General features: G+C 44.0%; 1 protein-coding gene across 1 annotated transcript in view; it reads left to right on the top strand.

Annotated features, from left to right (window-relative positions):
* The window catches only part of cep44 (centrosomal protein 44), a 109,830-nt gene that overhangs the window by 27,110 nt on the left and 64,275 nt on the right, over positions 1–18,445 (top strand). The window contains exon 3 of the mRNA XM_038803907.1: positions 12,476–12,624. Coding sequence (XP_038659835.1) covers positions 12,476–12,624 — 149 coding nt within the window. The remainder of the gene's footprint in view (positions 1–12,475; positions 12,625–18,445) is intronic.

Genomic DNA, 18,445 nt, shown 5'->3' with positions numbered 1-18,445 from the left:
ATCTGAATTATTCTTTTTTTTTTAAAGACAAAAGGGAGGAAAAAAAACTTCACCAAACTTCTTTAAATTTCTTTAAATCTTCCAGCTCTCTTCCTTTCCCCTCTGTACTCATCCAGAACTCCCCTGGGACCAGGTTCCAGCCTTCTTTTTTCCTCCTAAGTGGGAGCCATCCTTTGTGGGACACCGCTCTTACATGGTGTCCTGGACTCGAACCTGCCTCCTCGTAGCTCCGCCCCTGCTGCTCTGGCCCCGACACCGCGCTGGGCCCAGGACCTCAGCCCCCGCCGCCCCAACACCCGCGCGGGGTTCTTCACTGGTTTTTAATGCGGTTTTTAATATGTCCCTGGCTGCTCGCGACAGCCCCAAAGGCCTTCGGCAGTCGGGGGGTGCGTTGAAACTCCGGGATTTCCCCGAAATCGCCGCGACTCGCGGCCACCGGCGGGAGCTATTCGCGCTGCGGCCACCCTGCGTGCCCACGCCACCGGAGGTCCGTTGCTGGATTCCTTGCTGTACATTAATGACCTAGAGAGGAATGTGGGTGGTACGATCAGTAGGTTCGCAGATGACACAAAAATTGGTGGTATGGTAAATAGCGAGGAGGAAAACCTTAGATTACAGGGTGATATAGACGGGCTGGTCAGATGGGCAGAACAGTGATAAATGAAATTTCACCCTGATAAGTGTGAGGTGATGCATTTTGGGAAGATTAACAAGGCAGGGGAATATACAATGAACGATCGACACGAGGAAGTACAGAAAACCAGGACCTTGGGATGCATGTCCATATGTCCCTGAAGGCAGCAGGATCGGTAGATAAGATGGTTGAGAAGGCATATGGAATACATGCCTTTGTTAGCTGAGGCATAGAGCACGGAGGTTATGATGGAGCTGTATAAAATGCTTGTTAGACCACAGCTAGAGTACTGTGCGCAGTTCTGATCGCCACGCAATGGAAAGGGTGTGATTGCACTGGAAAGGGTGCAGAGGAGATTCACCAGGATGTTGCCGAGACTTAAGCTGGGATTGTTCTCCTTAGAGCAGCAAAGGCTGAGGGGGTGGGGGTAACACCTGATCGAGGTGTACAAAACTATGAAGAACGTAGATCGGAACAAACCTTTCCCCTCAGTTGAGGGGTCAATAACCAAGGGCATAAATAAAGGTAAGGAGCCAGAGATTTAGAGGGGATTTGAGGAAAAACCTTTTCACCCAGAATGTGGTGGGAATCTGGAACTCACTGCCTGAAAGGTGGTAGAGGCGGGAAGCATTCAGTTGTGCACTTAAATACCATAGCAATCAAGGCTACGAACCAAGAGGGCAGCACGGTGGCCTAGTGGTTAGCACAACCGCCTCACAGCACTGAGGTCCCAGGTTCGATCCCAGCTCTGGGTCACTGTCCGTGTGGAGTTTGCACATTCTCCCCGTGTCTGCGTGGGTTTTGCCCCCACAACCCAAAAATGTGCAGAGTAGGTGGATTGGCCACGCTAAATTGCCCCTTAATTGGAAAAAATAATTGGGTAATCTAAATTTAAAAAAAAAGGCTACGAACCAAGAGCTGGAAAATTGGATTATAATAGATGCTTGATGGCCAGCGCAGGCATGATGGGCCAAAGGGCCTTTCCGTGCTGTAAAATTCTATGACTACCTGCTGCTCTCGTCTTTCTAATTGTTGAGATCGCTGGTTTAGAAGGTGATGTCAAAACCGACCAGGTTCGATTCCGGCTTGGGTCACTGTCTGTGCGGAGTCTGCACATCCTCCCCGTGTGTGCATGGGTTTCCTCCGGGTGCTCCGGTTTCCTCCCACATTCCAAAGATGTGCAGGTTAGGTGGATTGGCCATGATAAATTGCCCTTAGTGTCCAAAATTGCCCTTAGTGTTGGGTGGGGTTACTGGGTTATGGGGATAGTGTGGAGGTGTTGACCTTGGGTGGGATGCTCTTTCCAAGAGCCAGTGCAGACTCGATGGGCCGAATGGCCTCCTTCTGCACTGTAAATTCTATGATAATCTATGATAATTACTGCAGTGCATCTTATATTTGGTGCATACTGCTGCCACTGTCTGTCAGTGGTGGAGGGGGGGAATGTCTAAGGTGGCAGATATGGTACCAATAAAGCAACCTATTTTGTCCTGAAAGATGTAGGGTTACTTCAGTGCAGTTGGTGCCAAAGTCATCCAGTCAAGTGGAGAATATTCCATCATAATCCTGACTTGTTGACAGGCTCTGGGAAGACAGGAGGTGAGTTACTCGCCATAGTCGCCAATGTCGACAGGCAGAGCCACTCCAAATCTAAGAGAGAAGTATAAAAGAGCGGAATTAGAGCTATAGGAAGTAATATTCTTTAAGAGGAAGAGATAGTGGATAAGAAAAGATTTACAAGAATGGTTCTGGAGACAAAGAACTTAATAAAAATACATTCTGAAATGTTGATGCTGCAAATAGGTCAGCATTTTAATGTGGCAGTGAGCTACCTTGATGAAGTGCTCCAATCCCTGTAATGTCGTGTACATGCACAGTGCTGTTAGCGAGGGAGTTCCAGGACTTTGATCCAGAAACAGTGAACGAACGACGATATTGTTCCAAATCAGGATGGTGTGTAACTTGGAAGGGTAATTTGCAGATGAAAATAAAATGAAAATCACTTATTGTCACGAGTAGGCTTCAATGAAGTTACTGTGAAAAGCCCCTAGTCGCCACATTCCGGCGCCTGTCCGGGGAGGCTGGTACGGGGATCGAACCGTGCTGCTGGCTTGTTTGGTCTGCTTTAAAAGCCAGCGATTTAGCCTTGTGAGCTAAACCAGCCCCATTCCCAATGGTATTCCCATTCATCTATTGCCCTTGTCCTAGGTGGAAGAGTCACGGATTAGGAACGTCCTTTCAAAGGAACCTTGGTGAGTTGCTGCATATCATCTTGTAAATAGTACACATTGCTGACATTGGATTGGATTTGATTTATTGTCATGTGTACCGAGGTACAGTGAAAATTATTGTTCTTCATACAGTCCATACAGATCATTCCATACATGAAAAAACATAGGACATACATAAATACACAATGTAAATACACAGGCATCGGGTGAAACATATGGAGGGCAGTACTACTCAGTAGAGAAGATGTGTGGAGAGATCAGTTCAGTCCGTAAGAGGGTCATTCAGGAGTCAACAGCGAGGAAAGAAGCTGTTTTTGAATCTGGTAGTCCGTGTTCTCAGACTTTTGTATTTCCTGCCGATGGAAGAAGTTGGAAGAGAATAACCAGGGTGGGTGGGGTCTTTGATTATGCTACCCGCTTTACCAAGGCACCGGGAGGTGTAGACAGAGTCAATAGATGGGAGGCGATTTTGCATGATGGACTGGGCTGTGTTCACGACTCTGTAGTTTCTTGCAGTTTTGGGCCAAGCAGTTGCAATACCAGGCTGTGATGCAGCCCGATAGGGTGCTTTCCATGATGCATCTGTAAAAAAGAGTCAATGTTGACATGCCGAATTTCCTTTGTTTCCTGAGGAAGTATAGGCGCTGTTGGTCGTAGCATTGATGTGGTGGGCTAGGACAGATTGTTGGTGATGAATTTGAAGCTTTCAACCATCTCTACCTCGGCACCACGATACTTCGCTTCCTGAAGTCAATGACCAGCTCCTTAGTTTTACTAATGTTAAAGGAGAGATTGATGTTGTTACACCACTCTTCTAGGTTCTCTAGCTCCCTCCTGTACTCTGACTCATCGTTTTGTTTGAGATCCCACCCACTGTGATTGTGTCATCAGCAAATTTGTAGATGGAGTTGGAGCCAAACTTTGCCCCGCAGTCGTGTGTGCCTATAGGGAGTATAGCAGGGGGATAAGTACGGAGCCTTGCGGGGCCCCGATATTGAGGACTATCGTGAAAGAGGTGTTATTGTTTATCCTTGCTGATTATGGTCTATGGGTCAGAAAGTTGAGGATCAGTTGCAGAGGGAGGAGCCAAGCCCTAGGTTTTCGAGTTTTGATATGAGCTTGGCTGGGAAATATGGTGTTTAATGCGGAGCTGTAGTCAGTGAATAGTAGTCTGACATAGGAATCCTTGATGTTGAGATGCTGCTGGGATAATTGTCGGGCCAGAGAGATGGCATCTGCTGTGGACCAATTGTGGCGGTATGCGGTTGTAGTGGATCAAGACATTCTGGGAGTATAGAGTTGATGTGTCTCATTGCCAAACTCTCGAAGCACTTCATAATGATAGCTGTCAAGGCCACCGGAAGGTAGTCGTTGAGGCACGTTGCCTGGTTCTTCTTTGGCATTGATATGATAGTGGTATTCTTGAAGCAGGTGGGAACCGCGGAACGGAGTAAGAAGAGGTTGACAATGTCTACAAATACACCCAGCAGTTGATCCGTGCAGTATCTGAGTGCACGTCAAGGACCTGTTGCTTTCTGAGGGTTCAACTTTCACGATGGCTGATCGGACTTCGGAAGCTGTGACGGTAAGTATGGGTGAGTCCGAGGCTGTTGGCAAAAGTGAACGGGGCAGTTGACAACTGTTTTATGGTTTCCTGCTCGAAGCAAGCATGGTATGCATTGAGTTCGTCGGGGAGGGGTGCGCTGCTGCCGGAGAGTCTACTTGGCTTTGCTTAGTAGCCCGTTCTGTTGTTTAAGCTTGCCACAACTGACAAGAGTCTGTGTCATTAGTCTGTGACTCTAGCTTAGTCTGGTATTGTCTCTTGGCATCCCTGATGGCTTTGCAGAGGTCGTACCTGGATTTCTTGTGTAGGTCAGGGTCGCCTGACTTGAACGCCTCAGACCTGGCCTTCAGTAGGGAGTCAATCTCCTGATTAAACTATTGTTTCGGGTTGGGGAATGCACGTACTACCACTGTGTGCCAATCATGGACAGAATGGAGATTGAAGGTGGTGGATGGGCTGCCGATCAAGTGGGCTGGTTTGTCCTAAATGGTGTTGAGCTACTTGAGTGTTGTTGGAGCTGTATGGATCCAAGCAAGGATTGGTCACATTCCTGACTTCAACCTTGCAGTTCATAGACAGGCTTACGAGAGTCAGGAGATGAGTTATTGTCCACAGAATTTCTAGCCTCTGAACTGTGCCTGTAGCCACAGCATTTATATGGCTTGTGCAGTTCAGTTTCTGGTCAATGGTAACCTCCAGGAAGTTGATGGTGGGGATTCAGCAATGGTAATGCCATTAAAAGTCAAGGGGAGATGTTTAGATTCTCTCTTGTTAGAGATGGTCATTGCCTGGCACTTGTGTAGCATGAATGATGCTACTTTTCAGCTCAAGCCTGAAAGTTGGCCAGGTCTTGCTGCATATGGGCAAGGACTGCTTCAGTATCTGAGGAGTTGCAAGTGGTGCTGAATATTGTGCAATCATCAGTGAATATTCCCACTGCTGACCTTATGATGGAAGAATGTAATTGATGAAACAGTTAAAGATGTTTGGGCCTAGGACACTTCCTTGAGGAACTCTTACATTGATGTCACAGGACTGAGATTTTTCACCTCCAACAACCACAATTGTCTTCCTTTGTACAAAGTATAATTTCAACCACTGAAGTGTTTTCCCCGATTCCCATTGACTCCAGTTTTGTTAGGTCTCTTTGATGCTACCTACACTCTTGTCAAATGCTGCCTTGATGTCAAGGGCATTCACATCACTTCACCTAGATAAGCAAAGCTAGTCTGTTCTCCATGGAAAAGTTTGAGAGATTTTTTTAACTTTCTTTCTAGGCCAGCATTTACTGATAAGAACATAAGAACATAAGAACTAGGAGCAGGAGTAGGCCATCTGGCCCCTCGAGCCTGCTCCGCCATTCAATGAGATCATGGCTGATCTTTTGTGGACTCAGCTCCACTTTCCGGCCCGAACACCATAACCCTTAATCCCTTTATTCTTCAACAAACTATCTATCTTTACCTTAAAAACATGTAATGAAGGAGCCTCAACTGCTTCACTGGGCAAGGAATTCCATAGATTCACAACCCTTTGGGTGAAGAAGTTCCTCCTAAACTCAGTTCTAAATCTACTTCCCCTTATTTTGAGGCTATGCCCCCTAGTTCTGCTGTCACCCGCCAGTGGAAACAACCTGCCCGCATCTATCCTATCTATTCCCTTCATAATTTTAAATGTTTCTATAAGATCCCCCCTCATCCTTCTAAATTCCAACGAGTACAGTCCCAGTCTACTCAACCTCTCCTCATAATCCAACCCCTTCAGCTCTGGGATTAACCTAGTGAATCTCCTCTGCACACCCTCCAGCGCCAGTACGTCCTTTCTCAAGTAAGGAGACCAAAACTGAACACAATACTCCAGGTGTGGCCGCACTAACACCTTATACAATTGCAACATAACCTCCCTAGTCTTAAACTCCATCCCTCTAGCAATGAAGGACAAAATTCCATTTGCCTTCTTAATCACCTGTTGCACTTGTAAACCAACCTTCTGTGACTCATGCACTAGCACACCCAAGTCTCTCTGAACAGCGGCATGCTTTAATATTTTATCGTTTAAATAATAATCCCGTTTGCTGTTATTCTTACCAAAATGGATAACCTCACATTTGTCAACATTGTATTTCATCTGCCAGACCCGAGCCCATTCACTTAACCTATCCAAATCCCTCTGCAGACTTCTCTGATCATCTCTAATTACTCTTGAGAAGATGTTGGTGAGCCATTGCCTTGAACAGCTGTGGTTCATGTGAGTAGGTACACCCATTGTGCTGCTGGAAAGGGAGTTCCAGGATTTTGATCCAGTAATAGTGAAGGAATGACGATACAGTTTCAAGTCAGGATGGTGTGTGACTTGGAGGGTAACTTGCAGGTGGTGGTGTTCCCATGCACCTGCTGCCCATGTCCCTCTTGGTGGTAGAAGTTTCAGGTTTGGAATCTGCTGTTAAAGGGGCATTGATGAGTTGCTGCAGTACCTCTTATAAATGGTACACATTGCTGCCACTGTGCGTCACTGATGGAAGGAGTGGATCGGTTGTCAATCAAGCGGGTTCTTTAACCAGGATATTGTTGAGCTTCTTGAGTGTTGTCTCAAAATTATGAAGTGCCAGAACAGAGTAAATAGAGAGAAACTGTTCCTGTTGGCAGCAGGGTTGAGAACCAGAGCACACTTGTTTAAAAGGATCAACAACAAAAAACAGAGGCATGAAGGAAAACGGTTCTATCATGCAACTGGAAAGTTGTGTGTGGAATCAGAGGAGATAGGGGAAGCGTTAAATGGATATTTTTCGTCAGTGTTTACACTGGAGAAAGACAATGTTGTCGAGGAGAATACTCAGGTTCAGTCGACCAGGCTAGATGGAATTGAGGTTCACAAGGAGGAGGTGTTAGCAATTTTGGAAAGTGTAAAAATAGATAAGTCCTCTGGGCCAGATGGGATTTATCCTAGGATTCTCTGGGAAGCCAGGGAGGAGATTGCAGAGCCTTTGTCCTTGATCTTTATGTCGTCTTTGTCGACAGGAATAGTGCCGGAAGACTGGAGGATAGCAAATGTTGTCCCCTTATTCAAGAAGGGGAGTAGAGACAACCCTGGTAATTATAGACCTGTGAGCCTTACTTCGGTTGTGGGTAAAATGTTGGAAAAGGTTATAAGAGATAGGGTTTATAATCATCTTGAAAAGAACAAGTTGATTAGCGATAGTCAACACGGTTTTGTGAAGGGTAGGTCATGCCTCACAAACCTAATTGACTTTTTTGAGAAGGTGACCAAACAGGTGGATGAGGGTAAAGCGGTTGATGTGTATATGGATTTCAGTAAGGCGTTTGATAAGGTTCCACACGGTAGGCTATTGCAGAAAATAAGGAAGTATGGGATTGAAGGTGATTTAGCGGTTTGGATCAGTAATTGGCTAGCTGAAAGAAGGCAGAGGGTGGTGGTTGATGGCAAATGTTCATCCTGGAGTTCAGTTACTAGTGGTGTACCGCAAGGATCTGTTTTGGGGCCACGGCTGTTTGTCATTTTTATAAATGACCTGGAAGAGGGTGTAGAAGGATGGGTTAGTAAATTTGCAGATGACACGAAGGTCGGTGGAGTTGTGGATAGTGCTGAAGGATGTTATAAGATACAGAGGGACATAGATAAGCTGCAGAGCTGGGCTGAGAGGTGGCAGATGGAGTTTAATGCGGAAAAGTGTGAGGTGGTTCACTTTGGAAGGAGTAACAGGAATGCAGAGTACTGGGCTAATGGCAAGATTCTTGGTAGTATAGATGAACAGAGAGATCTCGGCATCCAGGTACATAAATCCCTGAAAGTTGCCACCCAGGTTAATAGGGCTGTTAAGAAGGCATATGGTGTGCTAGCCTTTATCAGTAGGGGGATTGAGTTTCGGAGCCACAAGGCCATGCTGCAGCTGTACATAACTCTGGTGCGGCCGCTCCTGGAGTACTGCGTGCAGTTCTGGTCACTACATTATAGGAAGGATGTGGAAGCTTTGGAAAGGGTTCAGAGGAGATTTACTAGGATGTTGCCTGGTATGGAGGGAAGGTCTTACGAGGAAAGGCTCAGGGACTTGAGGTTGTTTTCGTTAGAGAGGAGAAGGCTGAGAGGTGACTTAATAGAGACATATAAAATAGTCAGAGGGTTAGATAGGGTGGACAGTGAGAGTCTCTTTCCTCGGATGGTGATGAACAACACAAGGGGACATAGCTTTAAACTGAGGGGTGGTAGATATAGGACAGATGTCAGAGGCAGTTTCTTTACTCAGAGAGTAGTAGGGGTGTGGAACGCCCTGCCTGCAACAGTAGTAGACTCGCCAACTTTAAGGGCATTTAAGTAGTCACTGGATAGACATATGGTTGAAAATGGAATAGTGTAGGTCAGATAGGCTTCAAATGGTTTCACAGGTCGGCGCAACATCGAGGGCCGAAGGGCCCGTACTGCGCTGTAATGTTCTATGTTCTATCTGGAATGCACTGCCTGAGAGGGGTGAGGTAAACTTAATAATGGCTGTCAAAAAGGAATTGCATAATTACCTAAAGATAAAAGAATTGTAGGGCAATGAGGAAAAGGACATTGGATTTAGACTAGTTGAGTAGCTCTTACCGGGAGCCAACACAGACCTGGTAGACCAAATAGCCTACTTCTGAGCTGCAACCACTTTATGATTTTATTTTTGTATTGGCCTTAGATATGCAGGACAGTCGCTGTATCAATGAGGAATTCCAGGTGTTTATATGCACCAATGGGGTGAAACACACCTGAATCGCCCCATACCATCCATCCTTCAATGGTCTGACTGAGCAGGCAGTTCAGACAGTTAAGCGGAGAATGAAGAAACAGAGAAACAGACTGCAGGATCCAGCATAGTGGTTAGCACTATGGCTTCACAGCACCAGGGTCCCAGGTTTGATTCCCGGCTTGGGTCACTGTTTCCTCGTGTCTGCGTAGGTTTCCTCCGGGTGCTCCGGTTTCCTTTCACCTCCTTGTGATTTTCATTTCAAGTCCCGAAAGACATGCTATTAGGTAATTTGGACATTCCTACTGCTGAGTACCCGAACAGGTGCCGGAGTGGGCTGACATGGGGCTTTTCACAGTAACTTTGTTGCAGTGTTAATGTAAGCCTACTTATGACAATAAAGATTATTATTATTATAATAGAAGCAATTTATCCTGTCATCAATAACTCCAGCCTTTATATTTGGGACCAGAGTTTACAGTAGGACAGGAAACTATTCAGCACGCCTTGTCTGTTCCAGCTCTTTGCTCAACCCAACCAGAATGGATCTACTACCACGCACGTTTTCCATTGCCCAAAATCTTCCCTTGTTTTAAGATTTGTTCAATTTCTGCCTCATTCACTTCCTGCAGCGAAGCACCAATCACCATTATCTGCGTAAAACATTTTCTCCCAACCTCTTGCCTCACTCTCTTGGTGACATATTTACATTGATAGGTTTTTGTCACTGACCACCCAGCTAGAGGAAATTGGCTTATTCTGTTCACCATCTGCAATTCCTTCAGATTTTAAAAACTATTCTTCCTACATTACAACAGTGACTACACATGATTGGCTGTAAAGCATTTTGAGACATCGGTTCTAAGATGTAATAAGTCTTTTATTTTTAAATTCCTTACAAACCTTTGTTTCAATGAAATTAGTTTCAGAATTCCAAATATCACCTTATAACAACTTTCTTTCCTAAGCATCATTCTTTTGAGTATGTAGTTTTAATGTAATGAGAATATCCACAGCGCGACTGTAACTTGTGGTCACATCAATATATTGTTCAAGTTTGTCATTGTTAATTTATTTTCTTTTACACAACACTTTGTAAAGTATGTTCTTGGGTATAAGTTGGACGATGATATGGATAGTTTTAGATGATTAAATATTCCATGTGTTGATTGAATTTTCATCCCTGAAAATGTTGCCAAAAACCAATTGCCTAGGCTTGAATAATTGTGATTGTTTGAAGTGTAATTTTAATCAGCTATCTTTGCAACAGGAAGAGTTAGTAGTACAAGTCCAGATATAGTAGGTGTTATGTGGTCTTTGATAGAGAAGTCTTCATGAGTAAAGGGCCTGTGTTAATATTCTACTATAATAGAAAGCAAAATACTGTGAAAATCTGAAATAAAAGCAGAAGATGCTGGAGAATGTCAGCAGGTCTGGCAGCCCTTGTGGGGAGACAAACAGTTAACGTTTTGGGTACGCATGACTCTCCAGAGCTCTCAAGAAGAGTCATATGGACTCGAAACAATAAATCTGTTTCTCCCTCCACCGGTGCTGCCAGACCTGCTGAGTTTTCCAGCATTTTCTGATTTTATTTTGCATTGTTGAAGGAGAATGTGCGAGCCCATTATACGCTAGGGCAGGGCTTCAATAAAATAGTAACATTTTTAATCCAGTCCCTTTTACTTCCCTTTTGAGGGCAATGGTTTATGCTGGCAACTGTCCAAAATGTCATCTGGGTACCCAATCTAGATTCACGTGTCTAGACACTGAGTGTTGGCAAATCAAACCTCAGATTTCCTGGTTTTTATGTTTTTCTTACTGAATAATAAGACTCAATTCTTCTAGCCAGTATGAGAGACTTTTGATTTTTTTTTCTGCAATCATCTTATTATTGCATGGTACAGTATTACTAAATAGCTGGATTAGCAGACTGGACAGTACAGGGTTAATCATTTTAGTCCTGGTTAGTTCTGTTAAAGAGATGTCCCTGTAGTCTATTTATGGCAGATGCTTTCTGTTTGGCTCCAGCAAGGAAAATGTCAGCTGGTATCATTCAAGTTAGACAAAGCCAGAACTTCGCTGACAACTTTCCCTTTCATCGCTTAGCCGCAGAATGTTTTGGTTGAGGGAGGGGAAAGGATTACGGCCACTGATAATTGTAGGATAGATTTTGTAAATAAATTCAGGATTACATTATCCAGCACTGCAAATAAAATGGACAGAATTAAACATCAAATATCTAATGCCTTTGAAGTTTATATCATTTGAAGTTGATTTTGCTTTTATACGCAGAGTTAATGACTGCAGAGTAGAAATTTATTGCTCAGTAACTGGATCTTCAGATTGAACTAAAGGCCAACCACAGTAGCAAATGCAGTACTTTCAGAAAAAAGAGTTGGTGAATTTTTAATTGGATATTTAGACTAGGTTTATAAGACTACCATTGCCAATGCAGTGGAGCAATTATATTAAAATGTCAAGATATCCAATATCAAAATAAATTAGAACACAACTACAGAGTATAGCTACTTTGCCATAACATCCATTCTAGTTAAATTGTTGTTACAGATAGAGGTTTGTTTTCTGTTGATATCAATATTGAGAATTACTGCGATAATTAAATATCAACTTAGATTGTTTCTTGAATAATATACATGGTCTTGTAAATTTTATATTTTGTTTGATTAACAAAGTAATCTTCCTATGCTAATTAAAGTCAAATTTTGTTCCCTAATATGAAATGTAGCTTTCCTGAAGTAATACTAATGCATTTGGTCACAATCTCTACCATCTTGAGCTCAAATTCTTTGGCCTTGAAATTATATTATGAGGCAGATTTGTGCTTAAAAAGGTCAAAATAGCTACTTCTGTTTGAACTAACCTGCATAATTGTGATGTTCTTTTTTAACTAAGATAACATGAGCGCAGAAAATTTTATGGTAATATAAAACCGCAATTGTTAGACAGTTGGGAAAATGTGCATGACACCAGTACAAATTTATGAGAAATGGCAAATTGCAACAGTGGTAGAAATCTGATTTTGCATTGAATGAGTACTCGTGTACATTTTATCTCCAGACCTGAATGTTATGACATGGTCTGGTCCAAAATCACTTGGCACATTTGAGTACACAGACCTCTTGCTCCGTATAGTTACAGCACCAGGTTGATTATGCAAATTGTCATTTCTGAATGAAGTGGGAATTACTAGACAATTTAGCAGCTGTCAGTTGTGTTCAGTGAGCTTAATGTACGAAGACCACTAATGGTGATAGGAAGTATAAACTAATTAAGGTTTTATATTATGTTTTGTAGTCTTGCTAAGGGTGATCCTGCTGCCTTTCTGCCAATCATCAGCTATGCCTTCACCTCCTATTCTACATATGTGACCGAGCAGCTATTGGGATCTGGAACAGAACTTACAGGAAAGAATGACTCTCGTTTCCTTGATGCTGTTTATAAGGTACAATTGTCTTTGCTTCGCTGCTGAGCCACCTTGAGCACTAAAATCTGTGGGCGTTAGACATAATACATTGTAGAAATATAATTTGTTTAGCCTTTTTATAAATTAACATTTGTATATATGTTTAATAAATTTCCAAGCATTTAAATTTCTGCGATCAGTAAATCACCCTGTGGTAAATTACTGATATACGTTACACCCGCTGTCCTTTGTTACCCTTTGAATATTTTCCTTCAGTTCTCTATCCTTTCCTCCACTTCTCTTGTCAGTGAGCTTTCTAATGCCAGCAAACCCTGGTACCCCTTTCAAAGTTGCCTTTTGTTATATGTGACTAAATATGTTGTGCTACCTATTGGCACCTACTCAGGAAGGTCACTTTCTTCTTAAAAGTTCACAGGATGTGAGATTCGCTGACAAGGCCAGCATTTGTTGTCCACCCCTAATTTTCCTTGAGAAGGGCAGGTACGGGTGGGCAACAAATGCTGCTCTTGCCAACGAAGCTCATATCCCATGAACGTGTAAGTATTGAACACCAATAGTAAACCTCAGCCAGTTTTACTGAGATGTAGCGAATAAAAAGAAATAGACAGGAATGCAGCTCCTGATCCAACCCTGTGCTGCTGCAAAATGAACAACTGTGGTTATCTCTGACGTCTCCACAATTTACTAGCCTGCCGGCAGTCAGAATTTGGTGTCATTTAAAATAGCACTTAGATGAGATATTGGATGGCTACAGCAACCATTAAATTGTACTACAGAGTAAGTTGGGGAAGAATACACTGGATGTGGTCAAGCTTGACTGGAGGGGAGGGTGCAAGGCAAGAAGGTACATGGTTTGAGTAAGCATGCCAGCTGGGAAACAAGTGTTTTTATTTTCATCCTCCCCAGCTTGGTGGCACTAACGGCATTTAAAATAGCTTTACTCCCATCTTGGCTGAGATCATCTAACTTGGTGCAAAACTAGGAGAAAACCTGTGACCTTGCTGGCTTGTATGTTTTCTCACTGAGCTAGCAGGGAGTGTGATCCCTCATAACTGTCACAGAATCATAGAAAAGTTACAGCACAGAGGGAGGATATTCAGCCCATCTTGTCCATGCCAGCCCTAGGACACCCAGATGTCCTTTCTAATCCCACCTTCCTGCACCAGGCCCATAGCCCTGTAGCTTAGTGCACTTAAGGTGCAGGTCCAGGCATCTTTATGAAGAGTTTTAGAGTCTCTGCCTCCACCACTAACTCGGGCAGCAAATTACAGACTCCCACTACCCTCTGCGTAAAAAACAGTTTTTCCTCGCGTCCCCTCTACACCTTCTGCCACTGATCTTCAATCTATGTCCCCTGGTTCTGAATTCTCCACCAGGGGAAACAATTTTATCCTGTCCATCCTATCTCTTCCCTTCATCATTTTGTCGTATTCATATGTTTCACTGAAAGAATTTTGGTCACTCGTACTGTTTTTCTCTCACTTTACTCCTTCCCTTACTCCTTGATCTTTTTCACTCTGACTTTATCCAGCACTCTTTCTTACACATAAATTAGTGTAGTTTGGAAGTGGAAAGTTTGATATTTTACAACATGTCTCCAAGGGGTTAGAGTTCATAATTTGACTATTATAAACATGACTGTTAGGAAATTTAATTTGCATGATAGGCTTGATGGCCTCCTTCTATGCTGTTACAATGCTCTGAGTAGAGATTACTGGAGAAAAGCTGAGCGCAGCATTATCCCTAACTATCAATAGGTGCTGTATGGCAGTCAAATTATGCAAAACTGAGAATGCAAAACATTTTTTTGTCTTTATAGTATTGGGCTTTTCAACGTGCAGGTCACGATCCGTGGGTGGGTCACGGGCGGGTGTTGGGAGGGTCGTGTGGTGACCAGCCATGGTGTTCCCGCAGTAGTCCCAACCATGTGAGAAGCACCCAATGGCTGCCACCTGCTTTTACATTGAGAATGACGGTCACTGCCACCTTTTTAAATGAAAATAAATGAGACCAGAAGAGGCACCAGAGAGCTGGCCACGCCCTGCGCATACACTTTGCACCAAATTACGGAACATAGTTGCTTCCATTTTCTACCTATTAATAAGAGGACTGTTAAGATGGATTGTTTTCTTAAAATCTGGAGACTCTTAAATAGGCAGTGTACCTACTGGACAGGATTTTGCAACAGAATCTTTATTTTTTTAATTTTTATTGTTTATTCGTTCATGGGATGTGGGAGTCTCTGGCTGGGTCAGCATTTGTTGCCCATCCCTGATGGCATTTAAGAGTCAACCACATTACTGTGGGTCTGGAGTCACATGTAGCCCAGAGCAGGTAACGATGGCAGATTTCCTTCCCAAAAAGGGCATTAGTGAACCAGATTCGTTTTTACAACAATGCACAATGGTCTCATGGTCATCATTAGACTTTCAATTCCAGATTGTTATTGAATTTGAAACCCTGTCCCCAGAGCATTACTCTGGATCTCTGGATTACCAGTCCAGTGAGAATATCACTATGCCATTGCCTCCCCTGATAATCTGCTGGAAAGAGCTCTTCAGGAGAGTCCAGGGCAGGACAGAGCAGTGCTAGTGTAAGCTCTGTACAGAGCTCCAGGGTCTCTGGTTAACAGCCTACAAAGAATAAACTTAGCTTGGGAACAAAGCCGTATAAAGATGATTTCTTGAAGTATGGTTTTGTCAGTTGTGCCAGTGCAAATAAGGATGCAAAGCCCATGTGTGTTATCTGCAGGGAACTACTGGCATATGAGAGACGTTTGAGATTTTGAAAGAGAAGTGATGGGTGAAACATTCCTTTTGGGTTTGAGAGCCCAGAGTCAGTTACTAATTTACAGCTGACTCCAGATGAAAAGACTACGCTGTTGTACCTGACCCGTGATAGAAGATAGGAGGAGGAGGAGGCCTTTTGGCCCTTCGAGTCTGCTCTGCCATTTATCACGATCACGGCTGATCATAGAATCTACAGTGCAGAAGGAGACCACCCGGCCCATCGCATCTGCACTGGCTCCGGAAAGAGCACCCGACCCAAGCCCACATCTCCACCCATCCCCATAACCCAGCAACCCCACCCAACACTAAGGGCAATTTTGAACACTAAGGGCAATTTAGCATGACCAATCCACCTAACCTGCACATCTTTGGACTGTGGGAGGAAACCGGAGCACCCAGAGGAAACCCACACACACGGGAGGACGTGCAGACTCCGCTCAGACAGTGACCCAAGCCGGGAATCGAACCTGGGACCCTGGAGCTGTGAAGCAATTGTGCTAACCACTATGCTACCGTGCTGCCCGTGCAAGTGCAAATAAGGCTGCAAAGCCTATGTGTGTTATCTGCAGCTCTGGACAGAGCTTACACTAGTACTGCTCTGTCCTGCCCTGGACTCTCGTGAAGAGCTCTCTTCAGCAGATTATCAGGGGAGGCAATTAGCATAATGTGCTAATAATAGCACATTAAAAACACAGCAAAGGCCAATGTTACTGTCAGAATTCTGGGATTGCATCTCCCAGGAGTATCTAGTGCTGAGTAAAACAAACATTTTATTGCTATTGCCCTTCACAAGTACCTCCATGTGCGAGGTTGGATTTTTCTCCTGGTTGAAGTCTGCACCTGATGTGCACATTGCCCTCTCCTCCTGTGAACTTGATTCAAATGAGATCATGAGGACCAAGCAGGCTTCCCTTTTGCATTAAAGGTAAGCGAACGTGGCATGGGCCATGTAGGTCGGTCGGGGTGGGTCCAGAAAATTGGCCTTGGCAAAAGTCGGTCCCTGGAAGAAAAGTTTTAAAAACACTGGACTAGTATCCGAGAACCTTTATAAAGCTCTTTTGTAAAGCCCAATTATTCCCGTGAAGATTATTTTGTCGGCAAACATGGCAGCCATTTCACACACAATCAGTTTGCATAAATGGTGGTGAGATGCGGTTCAGCTGATCTGTTTTGGTAGAGATGGGCAAGATGTGACTTTGGTCCTTCTTCAAATCTTTAATGAATCAAAGAAAAAGTATAAGATCTTGACTTAACATTGAGTCGTAGTTGTCTACAGCACAGAAAAGGCTATTTGGCCCATCATGCCTATGCTGGTGAAAAATAACTACCAAAGTATTTAATCCCATTTTCAAGCAGTTGGCCTATAGCCTTGTATGCCTTGGCATCACAAGTGCACACCTAAATACTTCTGAAATGTTATGAGGGTCTTTGCCTTCACCGTCCTTTTTTAGTCAGTGAGTTCCAAACTCCCACTACCTTCTGAGTGAAAAGGTTTCCCTCTAAACCTCTTGCCCCTTACCTTCAATCTATGCTCCTGTTCATTGACCCTCTCAACCAAGAAGAAAGGTTTCTTCCTGTCTACTCTATGCCCCACATAATTTTATATATTTCTATCATTTACCCCCTCTGTCTTGTTTGCTCAAGGAAAGCAAACCCAGACTATCCAATCTCTCCATAACTAAATCTCTACAGTAAGAAGTCTTACAAAACCAGGTTAAAGGCCAACAGGTTTGTTTTGAATCACTAGCTTTCGGAGCACTGCTCCTTCCTGGGGTGAATTAAGAGGCGGGTTCCAGAAACATTTATACAGACAAAGTCAAAGATACAAGACGATACTTTGAATGCAAGTCTTTGCAGGTAATTAAGTCTTTACAGGTTCAGACGGAGCAACTGGAGAGAGGGATAATCACCGGTTAAAGAGGTGTAAATTGTCTCAAGCCAGGACAGTTGGTAGGACTTTGCAAGCCCAGGTCAGATGATGGAGGATGAATGTAATGCTACATGAATCCAGGATCCCGGTTGAGGCCGTATTCGTGTGCAGAACTTGGCAATAGGTTTCTGCTTGGCGATTCTGCGTTGTTCAACCCATTACCAATTAAAAATCTGTCGAAGTCCTCAAATTTATTCACTGTCCCAGCATCCACCGCACTATGAGGTAGCGAATTCCACAGATTCACAGTCCTTTGGGAGAAGTGCAAAGAACGCAGAAAATTACAGCACAGGACCTCCAAGCCTGCACCGATCATGCTGCCCACCTGAACTAAAACCCTCTACCCTTCCAGGGACCACATCCCTGTATTCCCATCATATTCATATATTTGTCAAGACACCCCTTAAAGTCACCATCGTATCTGCTTCCACTACCTCCCCGGCAGCAAGTTCCAGCCTCTCACCAACCTCTGTGTTAAAAATTGCCTTGTGCATCTCCTTTATGAAATGAAAATGAAAATTGCTTATTGTCACAAGTAGGCTTCAAATGAAGTTACTGTGAAAAGCCCCTAGTCACCACATTCCGGCGCCTGTTCGGGGAGTCTGGTACGGGAATTGAACCGTGCTGCTGGCCTGCCTCGGTCTGCTTTCAAAGCCAGCGATTTAGCCCAGTGTGCTAAACCAGACCCTGGTTAAACCTTGCCCCTCACACCTTAAACCAATGCCCCCCAGTAATTGACTCTTTCACCCTGGGAAAAAGTTTCTGACTATCCACTCTGTCCATGCCCCTCATAATTTTGTAGACTTCTATTAGGTCGCCCCTCAACCTCTGCCCCAGTGAGAACAAACCAAATTTCTCCAACCTCTCCTCATAGCTATTGCCCTCCAGGCAACATTCTGGTAAATCTTTTCTGTACTCTCTCCAAAGCCTCCACATCCTTCTGGTAGTGTGGCGACCAGAGTTGAACACTACATCCCAAGTGCGGCCTAACTCTGTGCCCCGGCCGATGAAGGCAAGCATGCCATATGCCTTCGTGACTACGTTCTCCATCCGCGTTGCCACTTTCAGTGATCTGTGTACCTATACACCCAGATCCCTCTGCCTATCAATACTTTTTAAG

The sequence above is a fragment of the Scyliorhinus canicula genome, chromosome 8 (assembly GCF_902713615.1).
Source record: "Scyliorhinus canicula chromosome 8, sScyCan1.1, whole genome shotgun sequence".
Taxonomy (NCBI): domain Eukaryota; kingdom Metazoa; phylum Chordata; class Chondrichthyes; order Carcharhiniformes; family Scyliorhinidae; genus Scyliorhinus; species Scyliorhinus canicula.
The sequence above is the reverse complement of the archived record's forward strand: the minus strand, read 5'-3'. Positions and strand labels throughout refer to the sequence as shown.